Genomic DNA, 22,289 nt, shown 5'->3' with positions numbered 1-22,289 from the left:
TCATGCAAAACATTGTCACCATGAAGCAATTTAAGTGCAAAGACACTTTGACATTTGTTTTTTTTATCAATTATTTGATCATCTTTAATATGTTTTTGATAACTTTTGTTTACAAAGTTGGTTTATATACAATAGTTCAAGAAAAATACAAAAATATTTATGTAGAAATAAGCGGTTTTTTTATTCAAAGAAAATAATCAGAAAAAATAAATTGTGACTTTTTGTCCTGTGACTTTTCGTCCGTGACTTTTTGTCCGTGACTTTTTGTCTGTGAATTTTTGTCCTGTGACTTTCTGTCCTACATTCAAGATTTTGTACACCAGACCAGCGGTTCGTCAAATGACTTGGATGCTCATCAGTGATACTCAAATAATAAAATGAAAAAGTAAAAGAAAATATTTAAAAAGTGAAGACCGTTACGTTATTGTTTTTTTTTAAATACAGCAAAATCAAATTTATAGGTATACTACTGTTGCCTTTGTTTATAGGCAATACATAAATCATGGGAATAAATTACCGTACTACAGTGAATCTTCTGTCAAATTTATTACTCGGAAGTACTGATGAAACTTTTTTTTATTTGTGCTTGAGTATGTTTCATTGAACAGTAATACATAATTCATGATTTTTTTGGAACTTATATAGATATATATGTACACACCTACAGCCTAGTACAACTTGTTTCTCACCCGCTGCCATACACTTGGATTTGATTTTGAGACTGTTCGCATGTGAGATTGATGGAACTGTGACAGCAGCATGCCAAGGGAGACCGAATAAAGAACACACCACAATGCATATCGCTGCTACTGTCAAATCTAAATGGTAGCCAAAACCTTTCTGTAAAAGATGATAAAAAAATGTCTATTTTGTTTTAATTTGTACGTTTGAAACCAAGCAAGAATGAATACAATGTATGTAAGACTGTAAATTATGAATTTCTTAGACACCTCTGATTTATTGTATATTAAAAGGTAGAAGATTTGTATAAAATCGATATATAAAAAAAAAAAGTAAAATCACAAAAATACTGAACTTAGAGGAAAATCAATTCGGAAAGTCCATAATCACATGGCAAAATCAAATAACAAAACGCATCAAAAAACGAATGGACAAGAACTGTCATATTTCTGACTTGGCACAGGCATTTTCAAATGTAGATAATGGTAAATAAAATCTGGTTTTATAGCGCTAATCCTCTCACTTTGAAGACAGTCTCATCAAATTCCGTTATATTTACATTAATGCGTTAACTAAACAGACATAAAAGTAATATTAATAATAGAACAAAGACAAATGAAAAAACTATAAAACACGTTGTTAAGATGATAAACAACGTCAGTACGCAGAATCTATACATCAAGACCAACGTGTATTATTTGTGAAGTTGATACGGAATATTTATCAACAAGGTCTTGGTACCTTCCGATGAACTTTTTTAGAAAAAGGACGAGACGTTCTTTGACATACATACCCCTGGTTCATCAACTTTCTACTCAGACACTGATGACGTTTTACAAAGTCTGAGTAGGAGCTGCAAGCTCTTGAATATCGAATAAGTTGGGAATATATATCCCATATAAAGGTGAAGTTGGTATATTGCTACTAAGGGGGGGGGGGGGGAATTTTATTATTTCAAAATTAAAATCGTCTCGTTTGTCATAGATTCTGGTACTGAGATGACTGTGTAAGTCGAATTCGAGATATAATTCTAAAAATGAGGCGGAGGAAGCCGTGTCTGTTGTTTCTTTAATCTCTAGTTCTGGGGGATATATTAATGGGACCCAATCAGAAAAGTTCGGATTGTTTATGGAAAGAACATCCTCAATATATCTGAAAGTGAAATTAAATAATCTGGCTTCTTTGATCCTCTTGTTTTTGACAAGTGTCTGGAGGAACTCCGATTCATAAGAAAATAAGAAGAGGTCGGCAAAAAGAGGCGCACAGTTTGTTCCATTAGGAATGCCGACAATTTGTTGGAAAAGTCTACCTCCAAACTCAACAAATATGTTGTCTATAAGAAACTCCAACATACTGACCACTTGTTCTTTTGTGTAGCATGTTTTACCTTTTTGTTTGTCACTATTAATGAAATATGCCTTATGAAATCCCAAAGTAATAAATTTATAGCGTATGCTACCATTTCTATGTTGAAAGGCGTTGTGGATTATTTCTTTAAGGCGATTTTTCAATTTCACATGGGGAATGGTGGTATACAGGGTATAAAGGCCATAAGATACATGCGCATAACCAACTAGAGAGAAATTAATGTAAAACAATGTTTTGATTGTTATTCACCTTCAGAAGTTTTACCCCATAATCTCCATAGTCTAAAGTTGGCTTGTACTAATAAATAATTATACAGTGAAGTTAACATACCACACAGTTGACAGTCGAAAGCTACACTTCACACGTAAATCTGCCTAGTTGTTTGTTTTGCTTTAAACATTTTGTATTGCCCTTATTTACAATTGTGTATGTTTGACTCGAGCACATCGGATGATGTTATTTCAGAATAACTAGAGAATAATTAAATAAGTGCAAACGAATATATGTGTATTACCAATGTTAGTTCAACTGATCGGGTGGAGCTTACGTTTTAATTTGCATAATAACAGTTTATTAGAAGATGTGTGTGATAACTAAAGGATGATTACCGTTATAAAAACTTTTGATTTCTAATCACCCATTATTGTCACCAAACGAACTTACAAAAGAATGAGTATATATAGGAAGATGTGGTGTGAGTGCCAATGAGACAACTCTCCATACAAATAACAATTTAAAAAGTAAACCATTATAGGTTAAAGTACGGCCTTCAACACGGAGCCTTAGCTCACACCGAACAACAAGCTATAAAGGGCCCCAAAATTACTAGTGTAAAATCATTCTAACGGGAAAACCAACGGTCTAATCTATATAAACAAAACGAGAAACGAGAAACACGTATATATTACATAAACAAACGACAACTACTGTACATCAGATTCCTGACTTAGGACAGGTGCAAACATTTGCAGCGGGATTAAACGTTTTAATGGATCCAAACCTTCTCCCTTTTTCTGAAACAATAGCATAACATCACAACAAAGAAAAACATACGATAAAATATCAATTGGCAGACTTAACTATGATATAGGTGAAATAGAATAATTTTTCGAACTGAACAAAGAAATAACACGACGAGTGCCGTATACGGTTCAGAAAATGCTTACCCTTCCGGAGCACCTGAGTGCACTCCCGGTTTTTATTGGAGTTCCTGTTGTTTCTTATTTATTATTTGTAACTGTTGATGTAAATGTTTTTTGGTTTGTGAGTCTTTGTTTACTCCTTGGTTTTGATTGTTATTGTCAAATTAAAAAAAATATATATATGCTATATGCTAAGTATATTACAGTGTCGGCTAATGTATTATTCTGTTTTAAAAATGTCTAATTGTAAGATTGATTTTATAAAAAAAAGTATATTGGAAATCAGATATTTACATCATATTGTTTCTTCTTAAATATAGCTGACTATGTATGCGGTATTGGAATTAGTCATTGTTAAAGGCAATACGGTCGGTGTCCTTTAGTTGTCAAATTCTGTGTTATTTGGTCTCTTATAGAGAGTTGTCTCATTGGCAGTCATGCAACATTGTCTTTGTTAAAAAAAGATAATTGATCAAAGTAGATCAAAATAGGGTAAAAATATAGAACAATCAAACTGAAAGAGAGACAGTGTAAGCATCCCATTCGCCCCATACACTTAAAACAAACTAGATAAAGAGAGAGATTAAGGTTCAACAATACACAACTAATGTTTTAGTTATTCTGATAATTCTGGTTGTAATTTATTAAAATTTGATACTGAAACCTCTATCTTTTAAGAAAAATCTTTAAAGAAAATTCTTCTTGCCGTACATTTGTACAATAAAAGAAATCCATAAGGTTGAAATACCATTTGCAAATTATCCCACTGCCCCATCCCAACCAACAACAAAAATCGGAATAAAAAAGTTTATCAAAACGTTATAGAATTACGGAATATGCATGTTTTGCAACTGCGGTCGTCATATCTGGGATGTAAAATAATTATCCCACTCGGACTTGGTGTGTCCGTGTTAGATCACCATATGGACTCATCGGGGTGATCTTACACTGACACACCAAGTCCGAGTGGGATAACTAATAGTTATCTAACGATGACACACCAAGTCCGAGTGGGATAACTATTTTACATCCCAGCTGTTTTAGATTAGACGAAAACTCATTTACAATTCATAAAATTTAGTTTAGAACGCCACACAACCATTATAATATACCTTATACATTACTATATGATTTATACCCTTTTTGAACCCCGAACACGATGAGTAGATATCAAACAATATCAACTCGCCCCACTGGCCAATCGGTCCAACCTATATCGCCACTTTATGAAAAAAATCGCCCCACTCTAGTTTACCGACTCGCCTCACTTTTGAAAAAGTGTAAAATCAAACTGAACAATCACTGACATCTCACTTATTAACGAAAAGGGTTCAAACCCCACTGAATAAAGGTCTGCCAACTCGCCCCACTTATAAAACTATATTGCTTCCTTTAAGTATGTTAAATTACTGATAGTTCGTATCCAGTCGTCCTGGTGTAGTGGTTGTGTCGTGGCTTGATACGTTAAAGGTCTTGAGTTCGAATCCCAGCATATACACTGGATTTTTTTCTACGTGAATTTTGATAGATAGTCTTTTCCCTATAATTGTATATTTAATTATAAGTTTTATAGAGGATTTGACATTCCCGCCAAAATGTTACAGAACAAAGGAAAGCATGCATAACAAAGAAACTCAAACTGGGGTGATCTGGTAGGGGTGATCCGGCTCAGATCATCCCTGTTAGAACAAAGGAGTTGGGATGTAACTATATATTAAATAACTGGACACTTCATTGTTGAGTTTATCCCGAAACACCTATCTATAGATGGATTGGTCTATGATGAGCCAACTGTTTAAACTCCGCCCAGTCAAGTGAAACAAATCAAGTAATATAAGAGAATTAAAAAACCTAGGTTTCGATAATGCGACTTTAAATTACTTTTTGGCTAGTATTTAGTTTACTATTTTTATGATATGACAAAAAATAATAAGAAATGTGTATATTTATTGTTTTGTACACACATCGGATCGTTACTTTTCCCGTTTGCATGATTTATATTTGTCATTGCATGGCAATTTATGGTTGACTATGCCTAAAGGGTTTTGTTCATTGATGAAGACAGTACAGTGAAATTAAGTTGAAACTCCTATGTCATTTTGTCTCTGTCGCAGAGTTTTCTCATTGGTAACAACATCTTTTTATTTTTAGAATACATTAAAACAAATAGTCCCCAAAGATATCCAGACAGTTATGACATTGCAGTCTTACCTTTAGGTTATTTTCCTTTCTGTTAATGATAACAGCTGTAATATGTTGGTCCATAAAAATCCCCTTTAAAGTTACAAACGCTGGTAAAGCTGCTAGTAGCATAGTCCACCAAGGATTAGAAGGACTGTAAGGTCTTATAAACCATTCCCTTCCAATATAGGAAAGCTTTAATATTGGATAAATAATCTTAACAAAACAATCTGTAGAATGCTTGGAATGTGGTGTAAATAAAAGGTTTAATTCTGACAAACCTTTAAGGAACTTTTATCCTCAATGCTCTTCAACTTCGAACTTATTTTGCCTTTTTACTTTTTAGGATTCGAGCGTCCCTGATGAGTCTTTTGTAGACGAAACGCTCATCTGGCGTATAAACAAAATTAATCCTGGTATATATGATGAGTTTATTTTTATAAGATGTAAGATGAATTACAGAATATGCACATGTCAATATTAAGAACATTTACTGATTATTTACAAATATAAAAAAAGGCAACCGTTTGCCAATGGACAATTATAAAAGGCAAATCAAGATGAACAAAATGAATGGTATCTCATGATGTCCAAAAGGAGCTAAAACGGGTTCGTCGACAGCGTATATGTTATACATATATCATATCTAAATATCTAAAAGAAATGTATTAAACAAACCTGAATCTTAGCTGGCAGATACTGGGATAGCTTTGGAGTTGGTTCTCTCAGTAGCGCATCAACTAGAACCATTGAACAAATGGCGATGAAGACCGAAAAGTCTCCTATGGCATGACGTACCTGACGCATGATGAACAAAATTGATATGGCAATTTAATGCATACACTGTAATTATTATTTTTTTATTTTTTGTTTCGAGCGTCACAGATAAGTCTTTCATCTGGCGTACTAGATTTTGTGCCTCGTATCAATGATGAATATATTTGTAAACATGGTAAAGAAAGTTAAAGAAATTATCTAAACGATGTTAGAAGTTTTGAAATAAATCCAGTTGATCCAATCATAATGGTAAAGATATTGTCGAGCTTGTCATGTGTTTAAACAAAAATAAATAAAAATTAAAAACCAATTGTTCAGAGAACAATTGAAGCTCTTTCCACCAATAAACATCTATTTTAATTTAAAGGGGCACTAGCTACCAAATTCATGTTCACCGATTTGACTCAAATTGTCATATTTTATTTATAACAATGTAAAACATTTTTCCAAACTATCAAACATATAAAATAAACAATTTGCAGGACATGGTCTCAATAAGATGTAGCTTCGTGTCGTGTGCATTTTAGCCAAGACGCCATCTAATTAACTATCGAGTTTACCTTCTATGACCATATAAGAGATGAAAACATAAACATTGATATGCATAGATTAAGCAACTCGTGCAATTGTATTTTTATAGGTACGTTAAATTTTGTATTGAAGATTAAAAATGTATGTTTATCGTCGTTTTTATCGTTATAAGAATGATTGTGTGTGGATCGAATCAGTTAATCAAATTATTTAACCAGTTTCATCAATGTTGACATTCTTTTTCTTTAAATACCCGTACACTGACAATGCACGCGTTATTCTATCTCTTTCTACGGGGTTAAATTGGAACTCATATGAATACGGATTTAATGAGGTCGAAGTATTCATTTGCAAGTGAATAAGTCATTATCAATGATTATTAGCTTAATTTGACAAAATTGAACTATGTTAGCTGATAAAAGCAAATTGTTATTTCACTATTTCACTTTCATTAATGATTGAACCAACAAAATCATACTTTTGATTTTTTATATATCTCGTAGCTAGTGCCCCTTTAAAATTATGAAAATCAGTTTAAAATGTCTGTTCCTTTGGCTTTTTTTATGTATAAATATGACTTTAAGGCAAAGGTCAAATTCTAGATCGTCCTATCAAACTATTATCTTGAGCTCAATTTCAAGATTATCAACCAAGGACCTTAAATCAAAAAACTCCAGACCTCTACTTTATATTGTTAATGAGTTATATTACCATATGACTAATATTAGATATACAAGGGGGAAAACTTGCATCAAACGTCTACCTACCCTTTCAACTAAAATTTACGTGTTACGACATGTCACAACTAACAATTATGTGAAAATATTTTGTCGATATCTTATATGATTTCTGAAAATAAGAGATAACAACCCAAAATCTGAATTATGAAAATGACCTTGACCTTTGACCTTGACCTCATTTGCATTTTTTTGGACCAAGGACCTCAAATCAAAATACCCTAGGGTTCTATCAATTATGGTTTTCCACATACGTTTTACTTATATCAAATACAAAAGGGGAAATAACTCTCATATTGAATCTCTTTATGGCTTCGGTCAAAATAAAACAGAACATCCTGAGGATACAACGAGCAATTTGGAAAAAAAATAATTTTTCAGTTTCTTAAACGGTTGTTTGGGGAGATAACTCTTATATTTGGTATTCAGTTATACGTAGAAGTAGCTACAAAAGCGTACAAACTGTACGATATCATATTCCAAATATATAAGCGACATCTTGCGAAACATCAATTCAGCGAAGGAAAAAAATTAGGCGGAAGAAAAAAAAATAATCAGAAGAAAAGAAATACTAGGTCTTTCCACGGAAAAGGTGAAATACCTAATAAATTCATGACGAATTTTGAAGTGATTTAAATTACTTCAAGCAGTACAACTTAAATAAAACAAAATATTCTAGTTTTGAAATGCATAGAAGATGCTTAAACAGCAACTTGTCTTTGTGATAAATGTAAGCAAATTTGATATAACGTAAAATTATTTTGTAAAATTCTTCTTTCTCAAAATTATTAATTGGAGTTACATTACTATATATAATTATCTTTACTTAAATATAATGATAACATTTTAGTTTCTAATAATAATAAAAAATAATATTCTTATTTCTAATTTTCTAAAGGTCCAAACATTTTTGTATAAACTAGCAGAGGAGAGATATTCAGTCAACATAGTAATACATTTGAACTTACTACTGTTGGGAAAAATCGACTTTTTTAAATTTCAACCAACTTCCAAGCAATGATAAAAGTTCCAATACAGAGTAGTATAGGTAAGAAATGCACATCACTATTGTCAATTTGTGTATCCCGTCCGGAACCGTCCAAGACATTTTCTAATTTAGCGCAAACTTCATTCTTTATACTGCTATTCTCTTGCATAAATCCATATATCGTTGAATTGAAATTCATATAAGGAGTATACATAGTTTCTGTCTGGTTATCAGGGACACAGGTGCATGTACAAAACGGTACGCTATGGTATGTATTAGAGGGATATCTGCTTAACCGTGTCACTGATTCATATATTATGAAAATACTAGCCATTACGCAAGTAAAAATCTCCTGTGTAAATCTTGTTATATATCGGACTATTACACTCAAATCAAACGCAACAATGATCAGTAAATACAGAGCTAACCATAAACCTATCATACATCTAAATGATAGATAATCCCAACTGTAATCACTGAAAAATAAAATCATTACCTTTGAATTTGTCATCCAACGAAAAAAAAAAATGAAAAGTAAATTTTCTTTCTTCGCCACAAATAACATTATGACTTACCGAATGAAACTTATTACCGGTTTTGAACTTGTTATTAGCAACACGATATGTTTTCTTTCTGTAGCACGTGATAGCAAACCCCAGTTTTCGTTGCGGTTCGTGATGCTCAGTCGTTAGTGTAAATGTGTTAATATTCGAGTTATGATTTTTGAATTTTCGTTTGGTTTCTTTTGCTTCTCTTATATAAAAGTTGTACAATTTCCTAAAAAAGATGTTTTAACTTTTTTCCAAATTGTCTGTAGATCATATTTGCTATTGTCAAGTACTTACCGACAAAAGCGACTTATAATTAATTCAATTGCGAATAACTGAAAGGAAACACCCATAATGACTAGAGGCTGTCCACCAAACAATGCAAACGCAATATTTACAAAAGCTGCAGCCAAAAGACATTCCGTTGTTGCCTGTAAACATAACAATTTATTCTTTATTCTGCAGAGTATTTCAAACTATAGACATAACTTTTGATGACTAAAGATATTATTTATACGGAAATATAAAGATAGCTATATTGTAATTACTATTCAGTACACTGTGATTTCTTCAAATAGAGTATATATGTTATTTTAACGTATAATAGGTTGCCAGGAATTTGAAAAAAAATATGTTTGTATGGCAAATACCTGACTGACTCTTGAACATAATAGCATATGCTGTATTAAAGTAGGTATTTTCAATTATGTACTTTCTTTTCTTATGAACAAGTCTAGAAAACACACGCTTTTTCAAATACTGTTGAATTGATATAAAAAGCACAAACATTTGAAAGTGTTTGACCTTGTTTTATTTAATATAATCAATTTGAAATATGGCGGGAAATAATTCTTTCGAGAATTTTGATGCATTTAACCTTTGCTTATTTTGTCTTTCAAAAAACTTTGATAAATAACAAGAATTTCATAAAGATTTCATAAGTTGTAATTTAAGCTATACGTAAAAAATAATAAAAGAATATAGGGGAAAGCTCGATAAAAAATGTATGATAACTACTTAAATTAAGTTGAGAATTCGGAGCATCTGACAAAAAGTCAAAACAAGAACAAACGTCCTTTATGAAAGTTAACAACGTGTTCGCCAAAATGGTGGATCAACCGATGTTTTATAGCTTTCCTTCTTTTTAAAATTTTTTCGGAGTTCAGAAATTTTTTGTGATTTTACTTTTTTTTTAAATCTTTGTATGCCATCTTGATGTTTTTTGTTTGTTTGTATAAATAATGAAAATAACCAAAATTTAAATACCATGTAGTTATCTGTCGCAATGCCCATTAAATATCCACATGTAATGTTAAGCGTCAAAGTAGCTAGATACAAGTAGAATATAGTACCAATACTCTGTATGTGAACACCATTCTTAAAGTCACTGGTGTAAAAAGGAATTTTTCGTTTTACATCGTTGATTAGACCTCCAAAAAATCTACAAAAGAACAAGACCAAGTAAGGAATTTTGATGATAATCATTATTTTTTTTTCTAATTTTGCCTCTTTTGTTCATTTATTGCTACACGAAAAATCTGTATAGGTCAACAGATTCGTCAAATAAATTTCTTCCTTGGAGTTGAATGGAGAAAGATAAGGCAAAGCTAAGTCTGAATCGGGTCTTTGGTAACTGCGAATGGCATTTTGGAATTTTGGAATTTTGGAATTTGGGTCCTCAATGCTCTTCAACTTTGTATTTGTTTGGCTTTTTAACTATTTTGATCTGAGCGTCACTGATGAGTCTTATGTAGACGAAACGCGCGTCTGGCGTATAAAATTATAATCCTGGTACTTTTGATAACTATTTACACCACTGGGTCGATGCCACTGCTGGTGGACGTTTCGTCCCCGAGGGTATCACCAGCCCAGTAGTCAGCACTTCGGCGTTGACATGAATATCAATTATATGGTCATTTTCAAAAAATTTCTGTTTACAAAACGTTGAATTTTTCGATAAACTAAGGATTTTCGTACCCCAGGAGTAGATTACCTTAGCCGTATTTGGCACTACTTTTTGGAATTTTTGGTCCTCAATGCTCTTCAACTTTGTATTTGTTTGACTTTTTGACTATTTTGATCTGAGCGTCACTGATGGGTCTTATGTAGACGAAACGCGCGTCTGGCGTATAAAATTATAATCCTGGTATTTTTGATAACTATATCCATAATATCAAATGTAACATCTTAATGGCCAATCTTTGCGATTTTTCTCTTAAAGTTACATGTATTGAAAAGAAATTTCGGAAGTTGCATCTGCAGTTAGGGTCAGTTCAAACCTCTCTATAGATGTGTTGGAATATTCTGTAATAGACATATATTACCTTACATTGTCCATGGCTATTATTTCCAACATTATTTCCTGTCGGGTGCCATATTTGGAGTAGAATCTGCTTACCCTTTTCGGAGCACACGAAAGTCCCTAGTTTTCGGTGTAGTTCGTGTTGCTTAGTCTGTAGTTATCCATGTTGTGCTTTGTGTAATTTTGTTTGTCGGTGTTTTTATTTCTTTCTTGTTTAGCCATGGGGTGATCAGCTCGGTTTCGACTAATGAGTTTTATTGTCCATCTTGTATGTTTCGACACTTTTTAAAGAAAATAAATCATAAGTAAGTACGTAAATTTCTCTGATCGTGATTGAGAGACGGGCAATGCTGCAAGTCATGTTTTAAATAATTGTAAATATGATTCTATAATATATTACGGCGACAGTAGTATATCATTGTTCTAAATTCATAAATTTATTAGGAGAAAAGAAATCGGGGTTACAATCTAAAACCGATAGAAATCCATCAACTGTTAGAGAAAAATAACGGAACATCAAAAACTGAAAAAAAAAATAAAAAAAAAAAATAAATAAATAAATAAACGCTTACATACATTGAAACGTACTATTGAATAACAACTGTCATTGTCCTAACTAGATATTGAACAATTTAAGAATAAAAAAGTTGGTTGATAGCTAGTCAACCTTACTCTTTTATGACAACGTTGAAAACTGCGTGACTGTATTACAGTACAAACAAACTAAAAAACTAGACATGGATTATGTTTGAATTTTGTTATTTCTTCATGAAATAAATGATTTTTAATCGAATAGATTTTTATTTTGTATATTGAAAGCTGAAATAGAAAATATCTTTAAAATAAAAAAAAAAGCTAAGTACAATGTCCCTGTTTACTGAGAAAGCTAAAAATTTCATACAATGGTACTTTTAATGCCGAATACAACACTTATAGTATATTCGTAAGTACCTGTCTTAAGTAAGGAACCTGTTGATTAGTACTTGTCGTTAGTTGGAGTGGTTCATAAGAGTTTCTAGTCATATTTTTATATAAATTCGTCTGTTCGTTTTCCTGTTAGAAATGTTTTACATAAGTCATTTTTTGGGCCCTTTACAGCTTGCTGTTTGCTGTGAGCCTAAGCTGCGTGTTAACGGCCATTCTTTGACCTATTATTGTGTACTTTATTTTATTTATTTTACTTTATGAGTGGGATAAAGATTTGTCTCATTTGCACGAATACCACATCTTCATATATAAATGTATTATTCATTTGGTCATTAACTATGATTGCTTTATTATAAAATCATCACTGACACCAGATAAAGTCAGTGTTTCAGCTACGAAATCATTAAAGGTAATAAAAAGGCAACAGTAGTATACCGATGTTCAAAACTCATAAATCTCGACATACCTCCCTGTTCTGACTAGTGTATCGTCAATTTGTGCATGGTATTCGTCCTTAGATTTCAATTTTCTTCTTTCCTGTAGTACAATAGAGGGAAATCGTTCTTAGATTGGCGTATAGACATTACTTGTCTGACTAAAAGCCTGAAAACATTTCACTGATAAGGGCAAAGTAAGTTTTGTTTAAGCTGATAAAGTAGGGAAAGATGAGATATATTTGAAGATTATAGAAGAGTTGTTTTCTTTCAATCATATCATTTGACAAAATAGTGAAGTAAAATACCGTAGATCTTGTTGTAAATCATCAAGCAAACAAAATTCTACTAGTTATAGACAAGAATTAATGGAAACGGACAAGAAAATCGATAACACTTGCATAATTTCACCTGCTACAAGCACACCTAAAATTACAACTCAATCAGATTGGTATTCCGGCATTTTTGTATGAAAAAAACACACCAAACGAATAGATAACAACAATCATACACCTTCCTAATGTTCTCTTCTGTTGTAAATTCAATCAATACATCCCAACCTGACCAAATTTATTTGTTTGACGAAAAAAAAGTTTCTGACCGTTTCAAACCAAAATCAAATGACCGTTGAAAAAATGCGAGGATACATGTCGCTTGCAGAAAGCAAAGTATTAATGAGAAATACTTTAATAACTGTGTTTTCAATTGGTCTTGCGTTACAATTACATCAGGAATTAGGATCAAACAATCAGTTAATACATTACATGTGCATGAGTTAGAATGAGACAAGGCGATGCTTAACAAGCTGATCAAGCCAGGAAATTGATAAGGTCAAAACGACATGTTCCAAACGGTATTGTTCCGTTGTCGTCTAATGATTGTCCTATTTAGGAAGGATCTCCTAACAAGTAGATTAATACATAACCGGTGAAGGCAAGAATACTTTTCATTATATTACTAGGGCTGTATATTAACTGCAGACATACACGACAGATTCAAGCTATGTTGAACAGATATAAAGTGATACCAGGGCATGAAAGTTCTCTACCAGTCGACGAGCGAACCATGTATTTGATGAACAGCTGTGTACCCTTCAATTATTCAAACAATCGCACCGAGTCTCGCCGTCGAAAGCAAGCCAATAGTTATATACATGAACTACCATGTTTTGAAATTTGTAAAACTCAATCATACCGTCTCAGTCTGGGTTATGTTGCGACTTCTGTACAGAGAAGTTGTTAAATTACCACTCGAAGTTTGAGTTTATGCTAAATAGCAATGCTAAATGCACTGTAAATTGACTTTTCCCTGGTTTCTTTATTATATATATATGATTCATTAGACTTAAGTCGAAAACTCATAACACATTTAGAACTGTGTGGTTCGAAAAAAAAGTCCACACGCTACCATAAAAATCTAAACAAGTTCCGGGTCAAATTAGCCACTTGTAAAGATTTCAGCTTGGTCTGACTTCTACCTTGAGAAGCATAATTTAAACATCACGTCTTCAGGTCTTCTTTCCAAACCAAAGTCTTGATGAATGCACATATTGCCAAGTCGGCTATCGGATTGACTCTGCAGTTTGTTTCAGAAGATAGAAATGTTGGTCTTGAACAGGTTTTGGTTGAAGGTCAAATTTCATCTGACTTCCTTCAAGATTTGATGTGCACATGCAAAGGAAAATCAGATTACAGTGAGGGTTGTGAGTGCCGCTTTAGCAAGAATTATTCAGTACTAAACTTTGTCAATGTCAAACTTCTGACTTTTGTTGAAATATATAAACACACCCGACAGAGATTGATGATGAGGATGCCTGATTATCTGACCTATCTACGTCTTTAACATGCTTATGACTCTATAAAACGTTTTCTCTAATTTTTGTATTATTTTCACATTTCTTGATCGGTGTGAGAAAAATATTACTCATTACTAGTGAAATATCTGTTATCGGCAAATGATTAATCGAAATTTGATTATGACGGTAAAATTTCTTGTTTTTTTCTGAATTTGCCTATTGTGAGGTCATGAAAAAAGGCGACCATGCCTGATGACGTCGTATTTTAAGAACACAATTGTTTTTAAATCTTTGAAAAATAAGGGATAAAATCATTAGAGAAACAGGTTCCGACACTATAACTCGTGATAAAATTGACGGTACTAATTTTCTTGCACCAGATGCGCATTTCGACAATACATGTCTCTTCAGTGATGCTCGTGGCCAAAATATTTGAAATCCAAAGCTTATATAAAAGATGAATACGTGAATTACGATATTTCTCCAATCTCAACCGTTAAATTTTAATGATTTAAAAAGCTCGGAAAGCCTCGCGCTTTGAATAATAAAATTCAACTGTCTCGAGTGGAGAAATACTCTTGCAGTGTAGGAATCTATATTTTTACCTTCTGTTATAATTTTTTTTTCTGTTATTCATACCTTGATGTGAGTTTGAAAACAAAAACTATTTCTTATACTTGTGATAGGACGATTTTGACATTCCGAACGTCAAATGACGTTTAAAACGTTGATATGATGCATATATATTTCATAAACCTTATATAGATACACTTTGATTGTGAAAAACAAATATTTTAGACAGCTTTAAACTGAATTTTAAGTTTCAAAAAATTTCCTTAAATAGCCAGTGGACATGATTTCAATGACATAAACCTTAACCCCTCCTTTACTTGACTTTAAAGTTTTGCAAACTTACAAGTCTTGTTTAAACTTCATGTTTATGAAAAAAAATAGTACCAAAGTTCGAAGCCATCCTTGTATGGAAACCAAATGAAGTGTAAATGAGAAAAATGTCTTTTCTAAAATAAACCGTCAATTTCAACGTAAAAAATAACGTTGTTTTTAAAAAAAAACTGGTATTCCCTAGAGGCTAAATATATATTGAATAAAAAAATGTCCTATGCTTTCTAAATATATATTTTTCATTTTAGAATTTAAGCCAAAATTAACAGTTAGGACAATATTTGGAAATATATCATTGTTAACCTTTGACCTCATTTATGCAAAGCTCCGACCAATTCTCATGGTTACGGCATCTTTAATCTGAAAGTTTAATATTTTCCCTTTTCATTAATATATAGTTCAGCCGTGTGTTCGGTGGGTGTATGATTTTTTTTTATTCTACCGCTGGTCTAATAGCAGAATAATGATCAACCATCTTAATTAAGAACGAAAAAAATCAAGATTAATTCTCTCTACAAAATATTGCAAATAAAATGCCAATACAGAAAAGATTTCCTCTGGGATATGTTAGTCTAGTACCTTTAAAAAAATGATTTATTCATTTATTCTGGAGGATAGCATGTACTCCATTGCCGCTTATTATAATTCATTATGTAAGGGGCAAAATGAAGCGCGCCGCTAGGTGCGGGATATTGTTGCTGTGTTGAAGAATTATATGTCGACTGTTTTATGCTAGTTTGTTGAGTTGTTGCCTCTTTGACACATTCCCCATATCCATTCTCATTTTTTCAGGGATGCGATTGGATGTCATACCTCTAGACATATTAGCCAGTCAGACCCACTCTAAATGATACGAAATTGCATTCAACCTGCTGTTCAAAGTTTGGTAAAACACAGACTGTACACTGTTTAAAAAAGTAAAACCACAAAAATGCTGAACTCCCGAAAATTCAGAACGGAATGATCCTTATCAAATGGCAAAATCAAAAGCCCTAAGACATCAAACGAATGGTTAACAACTGTCATAAATCCCCAAACCCGAAACTGTCGATCTCATTTAATAGCTTCATCATTTCGATAGATTTGTTGTCATTACTGCTTTAGTGAAAATTGTATGCGTAAAAGTAACAAACAGTGCCAATCTTATTAAAATTTTTGGTCCTTTTTCTTCTGTCTCATAAATTTTTAAACCACTTTTGGTTATTGTTTTGTTTATGCATTTATTTTAAAGCTGTATTATTAATTAGAATTTGGTATCTATGGAAGAGCATTTGAAAACTTATCTCATTCACACCTTGTCGATAGCTTTGGTGAATAAGCTAGTAAATGTCGACTAATCAATGTTTTATTTTATCTCGTGAATTGTTATTTTTGATTACTAGACTGATTCGTTACGTAATATTTCTCATTTTTTTTTCATATATATAAATCGTTCATTTACTTATGTCATAAATAGCATAACATGTATGTTTTGAAAAAATATAAGTTAACAACTGCATGTTGATATAACAGATCAAAATTATTTTAAACAAAATAATTAAAAAGTGGTAATTTTCCAGTTGAGGTGATTTGATATTAAAAACTGCACTTAGATATGAGCTTCACAAACCTGAAGAGGTGATGTTGTTGGTGGTTCTATGCAAATGTCGTCATCCGATTCAACTGGCGAAATTACTGTTAGCTGGTCTAAAAATTCTTCGAATCCATGAATAATGTCTTCCTTTGATTTTGCTTTGTATGCAACTTCGCTGAAAATCTGTTAATTTTCATACTGTCAGTTTTCATATTTTGTCTTATAAATTATTTAAGCAAATCAATAAATACTAATCTTTTTTACTAACTACTTTTAAGAAAAGTGGCTGGAACATTCAAAGTGGAGACTTAAGCAACACGAAATTTTTTGTTTGTTAGTTATTTCAATAAAAATTATGAAGTTTTTAAAAATACGTATGTAGTAAGTATCAATTAATAATAGACAATACATGGAAAAATATGAAAAAATAATGTTTTGTTGATAAAACGGCGTGATCTGAACTTTCTTTCAGAGGATGTATTACGTACACTTTTGAATGAAAATATCAAATAGTATAGATGAATACAATTCATATGATAAGGTTCTATAATCCTAAAGCTAATGACATTTTGACATATCTTAGGGGGTTCTTGTTTTATTTAAGGGAGGTAATGTAACATGATATACTGCATATCTCACCTTATCGACCATCATATTTGAAATTACTCTTCCTATTTCAAATACATAGCTAGGTTCAAATTTCGGAGAAAGATGAAAGAAAATGAACCTGGTCGGTAAAGCCACTTGTGATAAATCACCAATAAATCTGGGTTCAATCAATCGAATGAATGCTGTGACTGGTTTTTCCAAATCTTCAAATTCACCAGCCCATACATTAGCAACCTCTGCACCATTGGGAAACTTATTCAAGCACGTTGAATTGAACTGTAGACAAATAATAGGGTACATAATACACCTATTTCCTGAATAAGAAAAAAACTTCAAGAACTTTCAAAGCGGTTTGTGTTTGTACCGGCCAATAAGGCAGCCAACAATGTGGTGGTGGTATGCCGTAAATACTACACGGACGTTCTTAAGAATGAAATTTTAAATTCATCTACATTCAAGTCCATCCGCTTCACAGAGAGTCATATAGTAAACAAACATTATCACAACCACATCAAAGCTTAATGCTTCTTCTGAACATTTGAAGATCCCTTCTATGTATTTGCTACCTAAACTACACAAAAAAAAAAACAACATTTAAATATCGTTTCATCTCGGCCTCTAGTAAGTGTTCTACAACTAATCTTTCAGTGCTTTTAGCAAGTTCATTAAAAGAGGTACGAAAGATACCAAAGGGACAGTCAAACTCATAAATCTAAAACAAACTGACAACGCCATGGCTAAAAATGAAAACGACAAACAAACAACAACACACATGACACAACATAAAAAACTAAAGAATAAACAACACGAACCCCACCAAAAACTAGGGGTGATCTCAGGTGCTCCGGAAGGGTAAGCAGATCCTGCTCTACATGTGACACACGTCGTGTTGCTTATTTGATAACAAATCCGGTAAATAGTCTAATTCGGTAGGTCACATTCATGAAAGGGAAGGGAATTGTAGTTACGACGTAAGAAACATATCCGATATCATTTGTGAAACAGTTATTCCATAATGGTCAACCAACTCCTGCTGGCGTCCGTAAAGTTTACAAAGGGATGATTTCAACTTCACCATTTGGAACTCTTGGTTTAATAGCTTCCTTGTGAGCAGCAACCCTCTATCAAAAAAATCATGATAGGAAATGCAAGCACGGGAATATCGTATCAATTGGGAGATATATACCCCGTATGCAGGTGCTACTGGAATGTTGCTACTTAGAAATAGAAAGTTCACAATTGGAAAGCTGAAATCATCTCTTTTGTCGTAAAGTTTTGTTTTCAACCGACCCTCATTGTCAGTTCAAGATATAAGTTAAGATATGAGGCCGACTTAACTGTATCTGTAGTATCCTTTATCTCTAGCTCGATGGGATAGATGCGTTCCACATAGTCACCAAATTTTGAATTATTTAGCTTATTATAAACTATTGTAATTAAATATATGAACATAGTGGTATATACCATTTTTGGAGTGTAAAACAATCTTTGGATGGTCCTTTTGATTCTGTTGATTTTTCTACTCTTAACACTACACTTCCACACTATCTTATTAAACAAAAGTTTTCCTATTTAATTAAATGGTCGTTTGATAAAGCTGAATACAAATATATTTGCTGCAACTTATTTAAAGCCTTCTTCTCTAATGAGAAAGGTAAATATGCTAGATATACTTACTGGAGGTGTGATAAGATGATTGAAGCTGTTAATTTTCTCCTTGATAATATTTATGTAACTTCGTTTTTTATAATTGGTGTATTTAACTTAATCATTCAAATTGATAGTTAAATGTCAAATTGAGAGAAAAAAAATAATTCTGAATTATGTCAGTTCACCCCTAGTTTTTGGTAGGGTTCGTGTTGCCTATTCTTAAATTTTCTATAGTGTGTCATGTGTTCTATTGTTTGTCTGTTTGTCTTTTTTCATTTTTAGCCAGGTGTTGTCAGTTTATTTTCGATTTATGAGTTTAGCTGTCCCTCTGGTATCTGTCGTCCCCCTTTCAATTTATCCCTTTTCGTCAAATATTGATACCTTTTCTCTCAAGATTTTAATAAAGCTATTCAGTTTATTTATGACTTCAAAAATGGGCTACTTTGATATTTTAACTGATTAATAACAATGCATTGACCACCTCCTGTATTAATATGTATTGCTCAAAACCATCAGACAAAGATCATTTTAGGTTGTTTTGAGATTTCCTTTTAATAAGAATAATATAGTACAAAGGATATTAACTCATTCTAGTTTTTTAAAGATTTTTGATGGGTTAATTCCAATTTCAAAAAACGCCACTACCCACACAAAGTTTTAAGACTAATTTTCATTATTTACATCAAAGCTAGCAAATTTGCAACATTTCCTACGATCCGATAAAAGTTCACACGACCATTAGAAGGGTGATACTGTGAATTTATTCATTTACGTTGATAACAGCGTGGATTCAGCAAAAATAAATGCAGTGGTTGTATACCGCTGTTCAATGATCATAAATCAATCAGACAAAAACATATCCGGGTCAAGAACAAAAACCGAGGGAACACAACGACTAAAAGAGGAAAATCAGAAACACGAAATTCCGACAAAAACAAATGCAAACATGCATAACAACAGACTATTTGATAACAACTGTCATTTTAAGAAAATAAAGGTCAGTTAAACCTTGTATTAGGGTTAGCCAAACCTCCTGCTTATATCTTAAAGTTAACACAAAATTACGCTTAAATGTAAAGACTACTTGACAGGAATACTGTACAAATAAACGCAAGAATACTGAGGACGGGAAAATACGTAAATAAATAATTGGATTTATATGGATATTTGTTTTTATATAGCAAAAGTTTGCATACACGCATATAGAATTTTACTTCGTTGAACATTTGAATTCGTAGTTAACATCTGTCGACGGAATCAACGAAAATTGGTTTCCTTCGAATCATAATGAATATACAGTAATAACACCTGTTTGTAATGGCTGTCTGATGAAGTGCACATGGAGACGGACATGATAAAAATGACCCTCCTCATGTTTTGTTTTTCCAGAAAGAGTAATAAAATATCATGAAATTGTTACTTCTGTTACATATTTTTTACATGTATCATTATTATCAAAACTTACTTTCTCCGTCTCTTGATTTTCACTGTCGTCATTCTGAGCGCTTATTCCAGCGAGTTCTATATCGCTGTTACATGTAGCTATCAAGATAAAGTTGCTGTTAAATTAATGTTGATTCTTCAGTATGCACAAGGATTTGTATAGTTATAACTATACAAATCCATGGCATACATAAACATGAATTAATTTATGATGTGAACGAAAAAGAGAGGACGAAATACGCCTTTGATACAGAAACCCAGCTTTAATAATATAAATCGATGTCAAACAGTTTTTACATTAATTAGACAGATATTTTTACAATATTTTCATAAACGTTTGAATTTTATATATATTGGGAATACATATATACACATTTTGGTAGTTTAATTATTTTTTAAAACACACTAATGTTCATTCATCAAATCTTGATTATTAGAAATCTCACTGAAAGTACATGCTTCTCTTGATCTTTTGTTAAACACTCCACTAATTACACAAGACCAACATCAGCTGATTCAACTTATTAAATTATACAAGTATACAAGTGTCCTCATATAAGACACGCTTCTGTTGATATTTTTGATAAATTGACAATGATAAATTGTCTCCCTTGTGAACAAATCTGAATCCCGCAGTTCGACATGAAGTGTAATAAATAAATTTACCTGATCATAAAGAATCAATTGTTTATTAAAAAGATATGTACAATGAATGATTACATTTATTTAGCAATTGAAATTCTTGGCTGAAACCTTGCAGGACAGAAAAAGGCTTAAGTAAATATATCAAACAAAACAAAATGAATTCATTTCAATTAATTATTATATAATTATTATTATTGCACTTCTGTGTTCTGTTATTTCATTGTTTTCCTCTTATAGCTGATGTGTTCCCTCGGTTTAAGGTTTTTAGCCCGGATATATTTTCTCTCAATCGATTCACGAGATTTGAATATCGGTATACTACTGTTGCCTTTATTTAATGATAAAAAAAGCGTTTAAATCATCATAGTTCATTGAGTACAACATGATAATATTAACTTACATTGGTTGCAATGAATTACATTGATTTCCCAGTTAGATAAAAATCGATAATTTCACATGTGAAATAAACGTGGTTATTTCACTCTCTGAAGTCATACAACAATAGGCGTTGTCAAGACGTCGATAACGTCGGATCAAAACAAATTGTCAATGCGTAGGAAAAAGATATTGTTCCTTACATTTTCTACATTAATTTCATAAAAAAAAAGGCCATTTGCCAATGTAATAAAAAGAATAACTAATCGCCGTATTTGAATATCAAAAATAAGACAACTTGAAACCGAACGCCGCTATGGATTAAACTCTTGCTGCGCACTCGTTTAATCCATGCGTCGTTCGGTCACGCGTTGTCTTATTTTTGATATTCAAATACGGCGATTAGTTATACTATAAATATATTGAGGTATACGTAAAATCATTTTGTTTAGATTTGTGTGATTGTATTTCCAGGACCCTATTTTTTACTTACTTTTTGGCGTCTCGAATTGTGATATAGTATTTGGTTTTATCGTCGGATCACTGTGTTTAAGTTCTTGCTGAGGCTCGTGACGTGTTAGCAATATTGATCTAATTGATTGTTCAGTACTGTGAGACAAGGTGTTTGATTTTGCAAGTTCTCCCGAGATCAGATCTGTAAACATTCAGAGTAATATTTA

The 22,289-nt window shown here is 32.2% G+C and overlaps 1 protein-coding gene across 1 annotated transcript; it reads right to left on the bottom strand.

Annotated features, from left to right (window-relative positions):
* Positions 1-417: 417 nt before the first annotated feature.
* LOC139525210 (sodium bicarbonate cotransporter 3-like) lies at positions 418-22,274 on the bottom strand. Its single transcript, XM_071320401.1, has 11 exons — positions 22,103-22,274; positions 20,612-20,688; positions 17,527-17,772; positions 16,924-17,070; positions 12,649-12,719; positions 10,220-10,394; positions 9,251-9,384; positions 8,386-8,881; positions 6,051-6,170; positions 5,403-5,567; positions 418-840 (listed from the first exon to the last, which is right to left on the bottom strand). The coding sequence occupies exons 1-8, from the start codon at positions 22,272-22,274 to the stop codon at positions 8,410-8,412; spliced, it is 1,494 nt and encodes a 497-aa protein (XP_071176502.1). The 3' UTR covers positions 418-840; positions 5,403-5,567; positions 6,051-6,170; positions 8,386-8,409.
* Between the last annotated feature and the right edge of the window lie 15 nt (positions 22,275-22,289).

The sequence above is a fragment of the Mytilus edulis genome, chromosome 5, assembly GCF_963676685.1.
Source record: "Mytilus edulis chromosome 5, xbMytEdul2.2, whole genome shotgun sequence".
Classification (NCBI taxonomy): Eukaryota; Metazoa; Mollusca; class Bivalvia; order Mytilida; family Mytilidae; genus Mytilus; species Mytilus edulis.
The sequence above is the reverse complement of the archived record's forward strand: the minus strand, read 5'-3'. Positions and strand labels throughout refer to the sequence as shown.

Coding starts and splice junctions, on each gene's coding strand:
- LOC139525210 (XM_071320401.1), bottom strand. CDS start 22,274: ATGTTTACAGATCTGATCTCGGGAGAACTTGCAAAATCAAACACCTTG. Junction 17,071..17,526: donor CAAATATGATGGTCGATAAG/GTGAGATATGCA, acceptor GAAAATTAACAG/ATTTTCAGCGAAGTTGCATA. Junction 12,720..16,923: donor CAACAACATCACCTCTTCAG/GTTTGTGAAGCT, acceptor ATTGTACTACAG/GAAAGAAGAAAATTGAAATC.